The sequence below is a fragment of the Salmo salar genome, chromosome 19, assembly GCF_965601325.2.
Source record: "Salmo salar chromosome 19, fSalSal1, whole genome shotgun sequence".
Lineage (NCBI taxonomy): Eukaryota > Metazoa > Chordata > Actinopteri > Salmoniformes > Salmonidae > Salmo > Salmo salar.
In genome coordinates this window covers 52,033,467-52,051,023 of record NC_138309.1, presented here as the reverse complement: position 1 = coordinate 52,051,023, position 17,557 = coordinate 52,033,467, and the positions used below count along the sequence as shown (strand labels likewise).

The window sequence follows — 17,557 nt, the reverse complement described above, 5'->3', positions numbered from 1 at the left end:
CAGACATAGACTTATTAGCCTTCCAAAACGTTCTATGGTCATTCAGGTTATCAGTGGTAACAGACATAAAATATTCAGACTCGGCCTTCCTGAGAAGAAAATAACACTTGTTTCGTAACGGCCTAGAAAGAAGCCAATCAGCATCAGAACATGATTTCCTTGCTTTAGCCCAGGCTAGATTACGTTTATGAATAATACAAGACAGCTCAGAAGAAAACCATGGATTATCCCGCCCTTTAACCCTGAACCTGCTGAATGGGGCATGTTTGTTTACTATTTGGAAAAAACCATCATGAAAGAATTTCCAGCCAGTTTCCACATCAGGAATAAGCTCAATCTTGCTCCAGTCAAAATAAAACAAATCATGAAAGAAAGCCTGCTCATTAAAACTCTTAAGATTTCTCTTATGAATAAGGCGTGGGTTTGTCTTAGGAACCTTAGTATTTCTAACAGCAACAACAGCACAATGGTCACTTAAATCATTTAAAAAAAAACACCAGAATATTTATGTGATACATTTGTCAATATAAAATCAATCAGGGTAGATTTCTCTGGGCATTTGAGATTTGAGCGAGTGGGTGAGTTAATCAACTGGGTAAGATTCATTGAATTACAAACCATTTTTAAATCATCAGACACCGGCTTTAACCAACACTAGTTGAGTTCACCAATCAAGATCATTTCACTGTAAAGAAGTTTAGACATGAGGTTCATCAGAGAAGAAAATGCATCACCGAGAGCAGAGGGGGGGTCTAACAGCCAATCACAGTTATAGAAAGACCCTTTGAAACCCCAAGATTCAAAGCAAGAAATTCCAACTGTTTATAAATAGTTATAGACTTTGCCACACTTACAAGGAATTTAGTCTTTACATATATAGCCACACCCCCACCTTTCTTAACTCGAGCAGTGCGATACAAATTGTAACCATTTAAACAAATATCCTTATCAAGAACAGACTTGCTGAGCCAGGTTTCAGAAACACAGTTACATCAGCATCAGTTGATTTAGCCCAAATCCTAACCCCATCCATTTATGACAACAGGCTACTTACTAAAACCAGATCTAGAATTAAAATCAGAGGGGGGTTGGAGACATTGCACATCAGGGCCAGGGTTTTAGGTTGCACTTTACCATGATATCAATATTAAATGAAAGGTTAGATAACAAATACAAAATAGCAACAAAAGAAGAATAAGTAGGCACATCTGTTTAATAACCTTGCGCGGCTTCTCTTTTTTAAGAGACCTACTGCAAGCGAATTCTACAAGTGAGTTTCCAGACAATACAAAACAGTCATTTAAAACCATTAGACTTTGGTAGTGAATCCCCGAGCTGACAAGGTCAAATTCTGTCGTTCTGCCCCTGAACAAGGCAGTTAACCCACCTGTTCCCCGGTAGGCCGTCATTGTAAATAAGAATTTGTTCTTAACTGACTTGTCTAGTTAAATAAAGGATAAATAAAATCACAAATGCATCGGCACTTGGACAAGTGGACTGTGTGGAAAAGAGCGAGTTCCCGCACACAAAATGTCTAATGGACGGGAGAGCACATTGTCCGATGTACTCACACAGCGACAATGTTCATTTTCTCCAGAGTTCAGTAAAGTCAGTGCACAAAGCAATACCATGAAAATTGTCATTTTCTCTGAGAGATGTAAGAAATACAGGTCAAGGAAAGGTAAGGGGAGGGAGGGACTGTGTGTATGTATGAGTGTGTGTGCGTGTGAGTAGATTGGGTGTGGGGGTCGATTGAGAGAACGGGTTGAGGATTGTTGAGCTGCCTCTGACAGCTGGGTGGAAAGCTGAGGATAGAACCCAGGCCATCCAGAGAGAGGGTTACTTAGGTAAACTTCAAGAAGTCTAAATAGCGGAAAAAATATGTGTCCGAGTTGAGGGAGACCCACGATCTTTACACCAAAAAAACAAAATTGTTTGCACTACACAGCAAGGAAGTTGTGGATTTGCTCCACCATAAATGAATAGATTATTAGTCAGTTAAAATCTACTAGTCACAGACAAACGACTTGACATGCTGCCATCTTGGATCTTACGATAGTGTTTTTCTGTAGGGTAGTAGCCTGTAGAGTAGTAGCCTGTAGAGTAGTAGCCTGTAGGGTAGTAGCCTGTAGAGTAGTAGCCTGTAGGGTAGTAGCTTGTAGGGTAGTAGCCTGTAGAGTAGTAGCCTGTAGGGTATTAGTAGTACCCTGTAGGGTAGTAGCCTGTAGAGTAGTAGCCTGTAGGGTAGTAGCCTGTAGAGGTGTTACCTTGTATGGTAGTAGCCTGTAGGGTAGTAGCCTGTAGAGTAGTAGCCTGTAGGGTAGTAGCCTGTAGGGTAGTAGCCTGTAAGGTATTAGTAGTACCCTGTAGAGCAGTAGCCTGTAGAGCAGTAGCCTGTAGAGCAGTAGCCTTTAGGGTAGTAGCCTGTAGGGTAGTAGCCTGTAAGGTATTAGTAGTACCCTGTAGGGCAGTAGCCTGTAGAGCAGTAGCCTGTAGGGCAGTAGCCTGTAGGGCAGTAGCCTTTAGGGCAGTACCCTGTAGGGTAGTAGCCTGTAGAGCAGTAGCCTTTAGGGTAGTAGCCTTTAGGGTAGTAGCCTGTAGGGTAGTAGTAGTAGCCCAAAGAGTAGTAGCCTGTAGGGTAGTAGCCTATAGGATAGTAGCCTGTAGGGTAGTAGCCTGTAGGCTTTTAGTAGTAGCCTGTAGAGCAGTAGCCTTTAGGGTAGTAGCCTTTAGGGTAGTAGCCTGTAGGTAGTAGCCTGTAGGTAGTAGCCTGTAGGGTAGAAGCCTGTAGGGTAGTAGCCTGTAGGGTAGTAGTAGTAGCCCAAAGAGTAGTAGCCTGTAGGTAGTAGCCTGTAGGGTAGTAGCCTGTGCGCGGTTTTTTGATTAACTCTTTACTGCCATGAAAAAACAATGTACTGCAGTGCATTACCTCATCATAATGATTAATGGTTAACAGTAGGGTGACTATAGGATCAGTATATTTTAGCAAGATTGTTATTGATCCATATCATTGGTTACAGATAATTAATCACTGAGCAATACTATGCCATCTATTCCTAATCAGAACAAATACCTTCACCACATTGAAAAGGTGGCTACAACTATACAATTAAAAAATCATATAAAGGAGACTGAAAAGGTTCCTGTTTTGAATGACACCCAGCTTTGTAAAACAGTGGGACTGGGGATGGAGTGCTGTGCACAGCATGGTAGACTGAGCCTGTACCTCCTCACAGACCCATCAGCACTCGCTGTGTGTGGTCTGGGCCTCTGTGTGTCTCTGTCTGGGTCTGTGTAGCTCAGAGCCAGAGGCAAGGCAAAAAAAAAAGGCAATCCCAGCACAGCAAACCAACACTGGAGAAAAGAGTGGACCATTCACCTTTCTCTCTGCAGGAAAGCCACCATTAATTTTATCACATTGGCCGGCTGAAAGCTTTATGGCCAAGGCCATTAGAGAGGGCTTGTTCTGGCTGCCACACTGTGCTCCCTCTGTCGTCATGCCGTTGTCATGCACATAATGATGTGATCGCTGTGGTGTGGTGGGATTCCTGGAGTGTGTCTGAAATAACACCCTATTCCAAAAAAAGAAGGAACTGTATTATGAAGCCAAGATCAATGATGGACAGAACGATGGAAATAGTACTTGGTATGAAATGATGGGCAGAAAGACCAATTCAACTCCTTATTTCATCCAATCAGATGGCTTATTCATCACCGAACCATTTGACGTTGCCAATTATTTGAATGATTAGTGGGCAAAGTTAGGCAGGAAATGCCAGCAACGAAAAGTTAGCCATCGTATTCATGCATAAAACCATAAAAAAATTATGAAAGAAAAGCATTGTAAGTTTTAATTTTGTAAAATTAGTGTGGAAGAGGTGGAAAAGTATTGTTATCAATCAATAATGACAAACCTCCTGGCGTTGACAACTTACATGGAAAGCTAATGAGGAGGGTAGCTGAGTCTATAGGCACTAGTATATGTCATATCTTTAATATGAGTCTAGAGGAAAGTTTTTGTCCTCAGGCCTGGAGGAAAGCCAAAGTCATTCTGCTACCCAAGAATGGTAAAACGGCCTTTACTGGTTCTAACAGCTGACCTATCAGCTTGCTGCCAGGTCTTAGCAAACTGTTGGAAGAAATTGTGCTTGACCAAATACAATGCTGTTTCTCTGTAAACAAATTAACAATGCTTATAGCATTGCTTATAGAGAAGGGCACTCAACTGACACACATTAATGATGATTGGTTGAAATAAATTGATAATAACAAGATTGTGGTACCTGTACTGTTAGATTTCAGTGCTGCCTTTGATTTTATTGACCATAACCTGTTGTTGAAAAAACGTGTCTTGTAGCTTTTCAACCTTTGCCATATCATGGATTTAGAGCTATCTATCTAATAGAACACAGTGTTTTCTTTAATGGAAATTCTCTAATGTTAAACATGTGAAGTGTGGTGTACTGCAAGGCAGCTCTCTTAGCCCTCTACTCTTTTATATCTTTACCAATGACCTGTCACTTTTTTTTTTACCAAGCCTATGTGTCCATGTATACTGATGATTCAACACCCAATAAGCGTCAGCAACCACAGCTAGTGAAATCACTGCAACCCTAAACAAAGAGTTGCAGTCAGTTTTTCAATGGGTGACCAATAATAAACTGGTCCTGTACTCTCTAAAACTAAGAGCAATGTATTTGGTACAAATCCCCTAAGTTCTAGACCTCAGCTGAATCTGGTAATTAATGGTGTGGCTGTTGGACATGTTGAGGAGACTAAATTACTTAGTTTTACCTTAGATTGTAAACCTTCATAGTCAAAACATATTGATTAAATGGTTGGAAAGATGCGGCGAGGTCTGTCCGTGATAAAGAGAACCTCTGCTTTTTTGACACCACGCTCTACAAAGCAAGTCTTGTAGAGTTTAGGAAAGACGGACCGCATCACTTCTTGTTTTTATAAGAAACATTAATGTGTTGGAAATTCCAAATTGTTTGCATAATCAACTTAAACACAGCACTGACACACACACTTTCCCCACCAGACATGCCACCAGAGTTTTTTTCACAGTCCTCAAGTCGAGAACAAATTTAAGGAAACGTACAGCATTACACAGAGCCATGATTAGGGCTGTTACGGTGAACGTATTACCGCCACACCGGCGGTCACGAGTCATGACAGCAGTCAAATTCCAAATTCCACACTCTTGTCAATGCAAATGTAATCAAAAATCTAATCAAACAATTCATGAGAGCCCAGGAGCTCATGTTGGTCCCCTCAGATTTCTATAGTCTAGGCCTACTATATTTTTTCCTAAACTTTCATAATATTAAGAACATTGCTTTTCTTTACAACAGGAGTATAGCCTACCTGGCTGGCATGAAAATGAACCACGGGAAAAGCATCCTCCATTTGCTATTTAGGTGCAAAGATTACATGTATTTCTTTCTGCTGCCCCTGTTTTTAGACAGGTGCATGATAATAGTCCATTCTAATTCAAAATGAATTTCACACATATAATATTTAGTATATGTAAAGACAAGATTAAATCAAGATTACTGTGATGGGTGACAATATAATCCTATGATGCTCAGCTTATGTCAAGAAATAGCGCATGCTTTTTTTACGCACACCTCATGTAGCCTTGCCCATAGACCTACATGTTTTGAAAAGGTTTGTATCACAACTAAAGTGGCCAAATAACTTTTTTAAATGAAGCACATTAATCCGTTTTACAACGGGTGTAGAGCCTAACTGGCATACATATGCAGCATGTGTGTTTCAAGTACATTTTCACCATATAAATCCACCTTTATAATAAAAGCATTACATGTATAATCGCATTTGCGGTCACTTTTGAGAATGGTGTTTTCCTGCTAATGGAAAATGCACACTTATAGCCTACTGCCGTGTGCGCATTGCTGCGCTTAAAATGTGAAGAAATAATAAGTTAATAAGTTTATTAACATTTTAAGTTAAACATTCTCATTTGTTGCGTCAGGATCATTGCTTAAAACAGTTTTTTTAATGCTAGTGGTTGTATTAATTTGGGATCTATCGCATCCCATAACTGTCCCAGACTATGTTTGTAATATTTATTTATTGCACAGAATAGAATAGGTCAACTTTCGTACCATGGGGGATAGTAGATTGACATAGGCTAGTGCTTTTGCTGTTCGTTAGGCCTACTCATCTTGTTGGCCCATGAAAAGTAAATGTGGACATGTATTCCAATTCAATATGCGCCTCGGAATTGGATACAGATTCATGCAGTTGCATCCCTGATGTGTCTGTCTTCACTTGTAGCCTGTGAGAAAAGACCTGATCACCTGTTGGAGAGGCATGTGAGTGAGAGGTGCTTAGGCACGCAGCCGGGAGAAGGGGATTATAATTATTACAGACATTGGGCGCAAAAGCCATGGATTCTTTTAGGGGGCATTACGACCACACAAACGGGATGCAGCCGGGAAATTCAAGGCATTATCAACTGCTTGTCAAATTGTGAATGAGAGACTGATGAAGTGTGTACAGCCTGCATATAAAAAAACAATGCAAAACTCATGCCTTTCATGCAACTTTCTTCAGATCATCATTAGTCGTATCATGCAGCCTTAGAATGTATTAAAATCAAAACATATAGCCCAACATTTGTATCAGAACTAAAGTTACATAAATAACTTAAGCATATAGGAGTACCTGTTTCTTTGTTAACCGCTCAACGCAGAATAGCCAGATGTGCGCAATCTCTCAAATTGTTTGGAGAAAATATCCGTTCTATTTTATTAAACTATGGTCAATTGTATTCTTCAAACTGTAAAATAATATAAAATAATGCCATGGAATTCTAAGCAAATCATGTCTGCTAAATCTTGTCTGCTAAATCTTGTCTGCCATATTGCATAGCCAGATCAGAGCCTAACAAGAACAACTCAGAGTATGCTATTTTGTTCTTCTGAAATAGACTACATGTTTCTTTAGACCTGTATAAAATAAATAATGGATTTATTGTGATGATGTAGACTATATATTCATGTATTACATGGATTTATTAGACTTTTTAAAATGTAGATGTTCCAAAGGTCTGCATCAATGTGTGGAAGCCAAGAGATGCTAAATGTGTTTATGTAAATTAACGGTCAATTACCGTGAGACCGGCAGTTATTTGCTTGACAATCACCGGCTGAAAAAATGTCATGACTGCCACAGCCCTAGCCATGATTGCATGGAACTCCCTTCCACCTCATATAGCACTAGGGAACAGCAAACCTGCTTCAAAAAATCAAATAATGCAATACCTCACGGCACAACGCCTCTCCCCCATGTGACCTTCTTGTTGTGATGGTGTACTGGAATGTACAGTATGTGTAACTGATAGATGCACACACTACATGTTCAGGTTTTTAAATGTATGTCAAAAGTCTTTTGTCTGTAATGTCTTCTTCGTTATGTTTCAGACCCCAGTTAGACTTGCTATCGCCATTGGCGTTGGCTAATGGGGATCCTAATAAAATAAATCCCTATATAGTGCATTACTTTTGACCAGGGTCCATGGAGTAGTGCACTATATAGAGAATAGGGTGCCATTTTGGTGTAGACTTGGTACCAAACATACGCTCGGACAGGGAGATGAACAGTGTGGTCAGGAAGAAATAGCAATGATAAGCTGAGTGGAGCCGAGTTTGGGAAGCCCTACTCTGGGCTATGAACTTCTTAAGTCTTGTGCATCACTAATATCAATCACATTTATATGGCAACTCGACCTTATCCAGTGGGAGTGGACAGCTTGTATATGGGCTTTTATAGAAGAGGCACACTAAGAATACAACTTTAAATGGGTCAGCTTGTAGGTCTATATTTAGAGCAAAGCAGTTCACACTTGAAATACCCTTTATTGCCAATCATGGGTCAGTATTCCTGGATGATATCGGAATCTTTTTGCAGCGGCCAAGTCACGAAATGATAATAAACTCCTACAGTCTAGACATACATTTCACATAATGAGTTCATAACTGTCAGGGAGATGTGACAGTTGTAGCCTAACCTCATCCGAGATCAGATATTCTCTCACACTTACCTTAAGTAATGTTGATTGTGTGATTACTATTTCTCAAAACTATTTTTTTAAAGATCCTTGTCAAAATTCTTAACGGTCTGACACTTGAATCTAACCCCTGTGAGAGCAGACTCATAAACTTCAGACATAACTGTGTATATTTATCTATATCTGTGGTGATTATAGCCATGGCCTCATAACCATGGGTTCAGATGAATGACTATTAGGAGAGTCAAAGGATGCCAAGTCATGCTCTGGTGATACATTTACCAGCACTGAGTTGATATTTCACCATCAATATAATGTTGAATTACTGGTAGGAGCTGGAAGGGAAGGTAATGAGTTGGGTGGTAGAAAGGGAGGGCAGTGGACAGGAAATGGGGGGCACATGGGAGAGTGAGTATTCTGTTTTGGAACATGAGGCCGCCTCACCGCCTCTCAGCACACAATGGCCCAGACAAACGCTTTTCAGCACTGTTGCCTGCTGGGAGGAAAAAGCCCCAGATTCATCACTCCTCAGACAGGGCTCAGATGTGTCACATTTAAATGTCCGGTCTTCCAACCTGCCTCTTCTCACTGAAATGCTGTGTGGTAATCAGACCCCTCTTCGCCCCTCAGATGGTTTCAGGCGCTTCGGAAACAGATGGCTAAAAACAGCACAGAAGGACACTTAATGATAAAAACCTGCTCACCCTAAAAGGGAAAGATGAAGCATTTTAAGGGAAATAATGACTAGTCATCATAATCTGGTTATTTTAATATGCAGATATTTGTCTACTACTCTGAGATAAGAGGAGGCCTCAGATAGGATTTCAAGGTTTAGCTGTCAGTCATTTATTTTTTCTTTCATCTTTAAATGTATTATATTATGACATTTTGACAGTTGCCAACTCCCTGATAAAGTGTAAGTAAGTGTAGGGTTTAAATACTAACTCAAAGAAACAATGGAAGATTGCATCTAAAAAAAAAACACTATGATTTACCATACCTTGTCAGGTAAATAAATTACATTTCAGACAAGCAGTCATCCTTGTTTACCTTGACAGTAACATTGATAAATATATTTACCCTTTGGAACAGCTAACGTCTATCATATCTTGTCTGTGAGAGAAAACTTAGGATTGCCTTTTGAATGTTCAAAGTGTGGGCCAGCAGACATTATATTGTTGACTTCCAAAAGAACGAATATAAAACTTCAATTCAATCTACTATATTGCTTTTGAAAAATCAGATCTTTTGATTGTTCTAAAGCATTTCCTCCGTCAAACTGAGACAAGCATGTCTGCTCTCCTCCCATGCGTCTCATTATTATGAGAGGTTTAATCAAAATGATTCAATCCTCTAAAGCATAAATAGACTATGTATAGTTTCATAATAATAACAATCTATTCTATAGAGTGAGTACTCTGAGATTGATGTTACATTAACACTGAAGTTGTTTGGGAAGGGAAAGTACTATTCAAAGACAGTTTTGTCCCAGTAGCAGTAGCCATCTTTTAACCTATTTTTAACGTTACAGCAAACCTACTTAGTGTGATTCATTTGGAACCAAAATGGGAGATACCACGCTTTTGCTTTGCTCAATTACAATGCTGTGGCTCAACCAGCACAAAATTAAACAGGGAATTATGTTTGCTGCTATTCAAACATTGTCTCAAATTCATCAAATTAGCTCACTCTGCTCAAAGCTCTTTTCCGAGATAGATTTTTGTGACAGATGCTAGTGGTGATTTGCTGCCCTCCTGTGTCTCATGTATGAATAATTCTGAACTCAGTGAACATTTGTAACAATAGCAATAGGTTATTGTAACCTAGGTGTTTAAGGAGAGATCATTGGGATACAACCATAACATAATGTAACCTAGGTGTTTAAGGAGAGATCATTGGGATACAACCATAACATAATGTAACCTAGGTGTTTTAGGAGAGATCATTGGGATACAACCATAACATAATGTAACCTAGGTGTTTTAGGAGAGATCATTGGGATACAACCATAACATAATGTAACCTAGGTGTTTTAGGAGAGATCATTGGGATACAACCATAACATAATGTAACCTAGGTGTTTTAGGAGAGATCATTGGGATACAACCATAAGTTAATGTAACCTAGGTGTTTTAGGAGAGATCATTGGGATACAACCATAACATAATGTAACCTAGGTGTTTTAGGAGAGATCATTGGGATACAACCATAACATAATGTAACCTAGGTGTTTTAGGAGAGATCATTGGGATACAACCATAAGATAATGTAACCTAGGTGTTTTAGGAGAGATCATTGGGATACAACCATAAGTTAATGTAACCTAGGTGTTTTAGGAGAGATCATTGGGATACAACCATAAGATAATGTAACCTAGGTGTTTAAGGAGAGATCATTGGGCAGCAACCATAAGATAATGTAACCTAGGTGTTTAAGGAGAGATCATTGGGATACAACCATAACATAATGTAACCTAGATGTTTTAGGTAGTCAATGATTAATGTGACTCTGTGTTCACTTTCAGTTCATTTAAGCACTTGATCGGGGGCCTCGAGGATGTCTCAAACAAAGGCTATGAGGATGCAGGGGCCAAAGCCAAGTAAGTATCTCACTCTTCACATACAGTTCCCTACATGCATCCGATGTCCAAAATTGTGTATCGTCTACATACAGGGTATCATTAGCATCACACATATTCCCGTTTCCTTATACACCCATACATACATATACACTAAATACTGTATATATATATACATGTAACTAACACCACTCAAGCACACCTCATTACAACAATACCCTTCAGCCCCAAACACACACCTCATTAACACTAAACTCCCCTAGCCATTACAAAACCAGATGAGGTTGTAGTCGATGCATGGCGTTAATTAGTCTTGTTTCATCTGTCTTGCCGTTCCTCTGACCTCTTCCTGGATATAATTATCTCTGCTGCACCGGCTTTCCATAAAGAGAAACTTCATCCAGCCCAATGGCTTAAGTTACATATGAATCCTACCCCAGTCCCTGCTACAATTATTGAGCTCTGGAGTTTAGAATGCTTTCTTGATTTCCTGATTGGTGGGGAAATGAGGAATATGAGGAATCCAACTGTTAATAGTGAATCAGTTATAGTGGTCTTGTCTTCAGCTTGTCATTTTAATTAGAGAAGACACATTGGGTTTGTATTTCGCTGACCTCAGAACATATTGTAGTTGGGTAGTAAGCAGGCTAACGATACATGCTGCTCTTGAAAATGGATCCGTGTAACGGGAACATATTGTTATCATAACAGAGTTTGGAAACATTCCGCTCTCCTGTTTTTGCTGCTGAAGTATGTCAAGCAACAAACTGCATGTTCTTTGAGATAATATTAACCATTGTTTTCATCAACTCAAAGCAGATATTTAGGTATTGGACAACTCCTATGTTAAATGGCGTGCAATTAAATTCCATGTTTGTCATTGACGTGGGTAATTACTGTCTGCATGAGGGGGCTCACTCACAAACGTACAGCCCAGATAACACATCATGGTGACAGAGTAGTCGGACTCGTCTGGTCCCTAGAGCCATGGGGAGGACATCTGTCCCTAGAGCCATGAGGAGGACATCTGTCCCTAGAGCCATGGGGAGGACATCTGTCCCTAGAGCCATGAGGAGGACATCTGTCCCTAGAGCCATGGGGAGGACATCTGTCCCTAGAGCCATGAGGAGGACATCTGTCCCTAGAGCCATGAGGAGGACATCTGTCCCTAGAGCCATGAGGAGGACATCTGTCCCTAGAGCCATGAGGAGGACATCTGTCCCTAGAGCCATGAGGAGGACATCTGTCCCTAGAGCCATGAGGAAGGTTATCTGTCCCTAGAGCCATGAGGAGGACATCTGTCCCTAGAGCCATGAGGAAGGTTATCTGTCCCTAGAGCCATGAGGAAGGTTATCTGTCCCTAGAGCCATGAGGAAGGTTATCTGTCCCTAGAGCCATGAGGAAGGTTATCTGTCCCTAGAGCCATGAGGAAGGTTATCTGTCCCCAGGCCATGAGGAAGGTTATCTGTCCCTAGAGCCATGAGAAAGGTTATCTGTCCCTAGAGCCATGAGAAAGGTTATCTGTCCCTAGAGCCATGAGGAAGGTTATCTGTCCCCAGGGCCATGAGGAAGGTTATCTGTCCCTAGAGCCATGAGGAAGGTTATCTGTCCTTAGAGCCATGATGAGGACATCTGCCCCTAGCCTACAGCCATGAGGAGGACATCTGTCCCTAGAGCCATGATGAGGACATCTGTCCCTAGCCTACAGCCATGATGAGGACATCTGTCCCTAGAGTCATGATGAGGACATCTGTCCCTAGAGTCATGAGGAGTTCATCTGTCCCTAGAGCCATGAGGATTTCATCTGTCCCTAGAGTCATGAGGAGTGCATCTGTCCCTAGAGTCATGAAGAGGGCATCTGTCCCTAGAGTCATGAGGAGTTCATCTGTCCCTAGAGTCATGAGGAATTCATCTGTCCCTAGAGTCATGAGGAGTTCATCTGTCCCTAGAGTCATGAGGAGGTCATCTGTCCCTAGAGCCATGAGGAGGTCATCTGTCCCTAGAGTCATGAGGAGTTCATCTGTCTTTAGAGTCATGAGGAGTTCATCTGTCCCTAGAGCCATGAGGAGGTCATCTGTCCCTAGAGTCATGAGGAGGTCATCTGTCTTTAGAGTCATGAGGAGTTCATCTGTCCCTAGAGCCATGAGGAGGTCATCTGTCCCTAGAGTCATGAGGAGTGCATCTGTCCCTAGTCATGAGGAGTTCATCTGTCCCTAGAGCCATGAGGAGTTCATCTGTCCCTAGAGCCATGAGGAGTTCATCTGTCCCTAGAGTCATGAGGAGTTCATCTCTACCTAGAGCCATGAGGAGTTCATCTGTCCCTGAGTCATGAGGAGGTCATCTGTCCCTAGAGTCATGAGGAGTTTATCTGTCCCTAGAGCCATGAGGAGGTCATCTGTCCCTAGAGCCATGAGGAGGTCATCTGTCCCTAGAGTCATGAGGAGTTAATCTGTCCCTAGAGCCATGAGGATGTCATCTGTCCCTAGAGTCATGAGGAGTACATCTGTCCCTAGAGTCATGAGGAGTTCATCTGTCCCTAGAGCCATGAGGAGTTATCTGTCCCTAGAGCCATGAGGAGGTCATCTGTCCCTAGAGTCATGAGGAGTGCATCTGTCCCTAGAGTCATGAAGAGGTCATCTGTCCCTAGAGTCATGAGGAGGTCATATGTCCCTAGAGTCATGAGGAGTTCATCTGTCCCTAGAGTCATGAGGAGTTCATCTGTCCCTAGAGTCATGAGGAGGTCATCTGTCCCTAGAGCCATGAGGAGGTAATCTGTCCCTAGAGCCATGAGGAGGTCATCTGTCCCTAGAGTCATGAGGAGGTCATCTGTCCCTAGAGTCATGAGGAGTTCATCTGTCCCTAGAGCCATGAGGAGGGCATCTGTCCCTAGAGTCATGAGGAGTTCATCTGTCCATAGAGCCATGAGGAGTTCATCTGTCCCTAGAGCCATGAGGAGGTCATCTGTCCCTAGAGTCATGAGGAGTGCATCTGTCCCTAGAGTCATGAAGAGGTCATCTGTCCCTAGAGTCATGAGGAGTACATCTGTCCCTAGAGTCATGAGGAGTACATCTGTCCCTAGAGTCATGAGGAGTTCATCTGTCCCTAGAGTCATGAGGAGGTCATCTGTCCCTAGAGCCATGAGGAGGTCATCTGTCCCTAGAGCCATGAGGAGGTCATCTGTCCCTAGAGTCATGAGGAGTTCATCTGTCCCTAGAGTCATGAGGAGTTCATCTGTCCCTAGAGCCATGAGGAGGTTATCTGTCCCTAGAGCCATGAGGAGGTCATCTGTCCCTAGAGCCATGAGGAGGACATCTGTCCCTAGAGCCATGAGGAAGGTTATCTGTCCCTAGAGCCATGAGGAAGGTTATCTGTCCCTAGAGCCATGAGGAAGGTTATCTGTCCCTAGAGCCATGAGGAAGGTTATCTGTCCCTAGAGCCATGAGGAAGGTTATCTGTCCCCAGGGCCATGAGGAAGGTTATCTGTCCCCAGGGCCATGAGGAAGGTTATCTGTCCCTAGAGCCATGAGAAAGGTTATCTGTCCCTAGAGCCATGAGGAAGTTTATCTGTCCCCAGGGCCATGAGGAAGGTTATCTGTCCCTAGAGCCATGAGGAAGGTTATCTGTCCTTTGAGCCATGATGAGGACATCTGCCCCTAGCCTACAGCCATGAGGAGGACATCTGTCCCTAGAGCCATGATGAGGACATCTGTCCCTAGCCTACAGCCATGATGAGGACATCTGTCCCTAGAGTCATGATGAGGACATCTGTCCCTAGAGTCATGATGAGGACATCTGTCCCAAGAGCCATGAGGATTTCATCTGTCCCTAGAGTCATGAGGAGTGCATCTGTCCCTAGAGTCATGAAGAGGGCATCTGTCCCTAGAGTCATGAGGAGTTCATCTGTCCCTAGAGTCATGAGGAACTCATCTGTCCCTAGAGTCATGAGGAGTTCATCTGTCCCTAGAGTCATGAGGAGTTCATCTGTCCCTAGAGCCATGAGGAGGAGGTCATCTGTCCCTAGAGCCATGAGGAGGTCATCTGTCCCTAGAGCCTTGAGGAGTTCATCTGTCCCTAGAGTCATGAGGAGTTCATCTGTCCCTAGAGCCATGAGGAGGTCATCTGTCCCTAGAGTCATGAGGAGTGCATCTGTCCCTAGTCATGAGGAGTTTATCTGTCCCTAGAGCCATGAGGAGTTCGTCTGTCCCTAGAGCCATGAGGAGGTCATCTGTCCCTAGAGTCATGAGGAGTTCATCTGTACCTAGAGCCATGAGGAGTTCATCTGTCCCTGAGTCATGAGGAGGTCATCTGTCCCTAGAGTCATGAGGAGTTTATCTGTCCCTAGAGCCATGAGGAGGTCATCTGTCCCTAGAGCCATGAGGAGGTCATCTGTCCCTAGAGTCATGAGGAGTTAATCTGTCCCTAGAGTCATGAGGATGTCATCTGTCCCTAGAGTCATGAGGAGTACATCTGTCCCTAGAGTCATGAGGAGTTCATCTGTCCCTAGAGCCATGAGGAGTTCATCTGTCCCTAGAGCCATGAGGAGGTCATCTCTCCCTAGAGTCATGAGGAGTGCATCTGTCCCTAGAGTCATGAAGAGGTCATCTGTCCCTAGAGTCATGAGGAGGACATCTGTCCCTAGAGTCATGAGGAGTTTATCTGTCCCTAGAGTCATGAGGAGTTCATCTGTCCCTAGAGTCATGAGGAGGTCATCTGTCCCTAGAGCCATGAGGAGGTCATCTGTCCCTAGAGCCATGAGGAGGTCATCTGTCCCTAGAGTCATGAGGAGTTCATCTGTCCCTAGAGTCATGAGGAGTTCATCTGTCCCTAGAGTCATGAGGAGGGCATCTGTCCCTAGAGCCATGAGGAGTTCATCTGTCCCTAGAGCCATGAGGAGTTCATCTGTCCCTAGAGCCATGAGGAGGTCATCTGTCCCTAGAGTCATGAGGAGTGCATCTGTCCCTAGAGTCATGAAGAGGTCATCTGTCCCTAGAGTCATGAGGAGTACATCTGTCCCTAGAGTCATGAGGAGTTAATCTGTCCCTAGAGTCATGAGGAGTTAATCTGTCCCTAGAGTCATGAGGAGTTCTTCTGTCCCTAGAGTCATGAGGAGGTCATCTGTCCCTAGAGCCATGAGGAGGTCATCTGTCCCTAGAGCCATGAGGAGGTCATCTGTCCCTAGAGTCATGAGGAGTTCATCTGTCCCTAGAGTCATGAGGAGTTCATCTGTCCCTAGAGCCATAAGGAGGGCATCTGTCCCTAGAGTCATGAGGAGGTCATCTGTCCCTAGAGCCATGAGGAGGTCATCTGTCCCTAGAGTCATGAGGAGTGCATCTGTCCCTAGAGTCATGAAGAGGTCATCTGTCCCTAGAGTCATGAGGAGTACATCTGTCCCTAGAGTCATGAGGAGTTAATCTGTCCCTAGAGTCATGAGGAGTTAATCTGTCCCTAGAGTCATGAGGAGTTCTTCTGTCCCTAGAGTCATGAGGAGGTCATCTGTCCCTAGAGCCATGAGGAGGTCATCTGTCCCTAGAGCCATGAGGAGGTCATCTGTCCCTAGAGTCATGAGGAGTTCATCTGTCCCTAGAGTCATGAGGAGTTCATCTGTCCCTAGAGTCATCAGGAGTTCATCTGTCCCTAGAGCCATAAGGAGGGCATCTGTCCCTAGAGTCATGAGGAGTTCATCTGTCCCTAGAGCCATGAGGAGGTCATCTGTCCCTAGAGTCATGAGGAGGTCATCTGTCCCTAGAGTCATGAGGAGGTCATCTGTCCCTAGAGCCATGAGGAGGTCATCTGTCCCTAGAGTCATGAGGAGGTCAACTGTCCCTAGAGCCATGAGGAGGTTATCTGTCCCTAGAGCCATGAGGAGGTCATCTGTCCCTAGAGTCATGAGGAGGTCATCTGTCCCTAGAGTCATGAGGAAGGTTATCTGTCCCTAGAGCCATGAGGAGTTCATCTGTCCCTAGAGTCATGAGGAGGTCATCTGTCCCTAGAGTCATGAGGAGGTCATCTGTCCCTAGAGTCATGAGGAGGTCATCTGTCCCTAGAGCCATGAGGAGTTTATCTGTCCCTAGAGTCATGAGGAGGTCATCTGTCCCTAGAGTCATGAGGAGTTCATCTGTCCCTAGAGCCATAAGGAGGTCATCTGTCCCTGAGTCATGAGGAGTTCATCTGTCCCTAGAGTCATGAGGAGCTCATCTGTCCCTGAGTCATGAGGAGGTCATCTGTCCCTAGAGTCATGAGGAGGTCATCTGTCCCTAGAGTCATGAGGAGGTCATCTGTCCCTAGAGCCATGAGGAGTTTATCTGTCCCTAGAGTCATGAGGAGTTCATCTGTCCCTAGAGTCATGAGGAGGTCATCTGTCCCTAGAGCCATAAGGAGTTCATCTGTCCCTGAGTCATGAGGAGGTCATCTGTCCCTAGAGTCATGAGGAGTTCATCTGTCCCTAGAGCCATGAGGAGGTTATCTGTCCCTAGAGCCATGAGGAGGTCATCTGTCCCTAGAGTCATGAGGAGGTCATCTGTCCCTAGAGTCATGAGGAAGGTTATCTGTCCCTAGAGCCATGAGGAGTTCATCTGTCCCTAGAGTCATGAGGAGGTCATCTGTCCCTAGAGTCATGAGGAGGTCATCTGTCCCTAGAGTCATGAGGAGGTCATCTGTCCCTAGAGTCATGAGGAGGTCATCTGTCCCTAGAGTCATGAGGAGGTCATCTGTCCCTAGAGCCATGAGGAGTTTATCTGTCCCTAGAGTCATGAGGAGGTCATCTGTCCCTAGAGTCATGAGGAGATTCATGTGTCCCTAGAGCCATAAGGAGGTCATCTGTCCCTGAGTCATGAGGAGTTCATCTGTCCCTAGAGTCATGAGGAAGGTTATCTGTCCCCAGGGCCATGAGAAAGGTTATCTGTCCCTAGAGCCATGAGGAAGGTTATCTGTCCCCAGGG

The 17,557-nt window shown here is 43.5% G+C and overlaps 1 protein-coding gene across 4 annotated transcripts in view; it reads left to right on the top strand.

The window, feature by feature from the left end:
• LOC106578950 (cGMP-dependent protein kinase 1) overlaps window positions 1–17,557 on the top strand; it is a 236,517-nt gene that overhangs the window by 194,897 nt on the left and 24,063 nt on the right. For all 4 annotated transcript variants that reach the window (XM_045702415.2, XM_045702414.2, XM_045702412.2 and 1 more), the window contains exon 9: window positions 10,566–10,640. In XM_045702415.2, coding sequence (XP_045558371.1) covers window positions 10,566–10,640 — 75 coding nt within the window. The remainder of the gene's footprint in view (window positions 1–10,565; window positions 10,641–17,557) is intronic.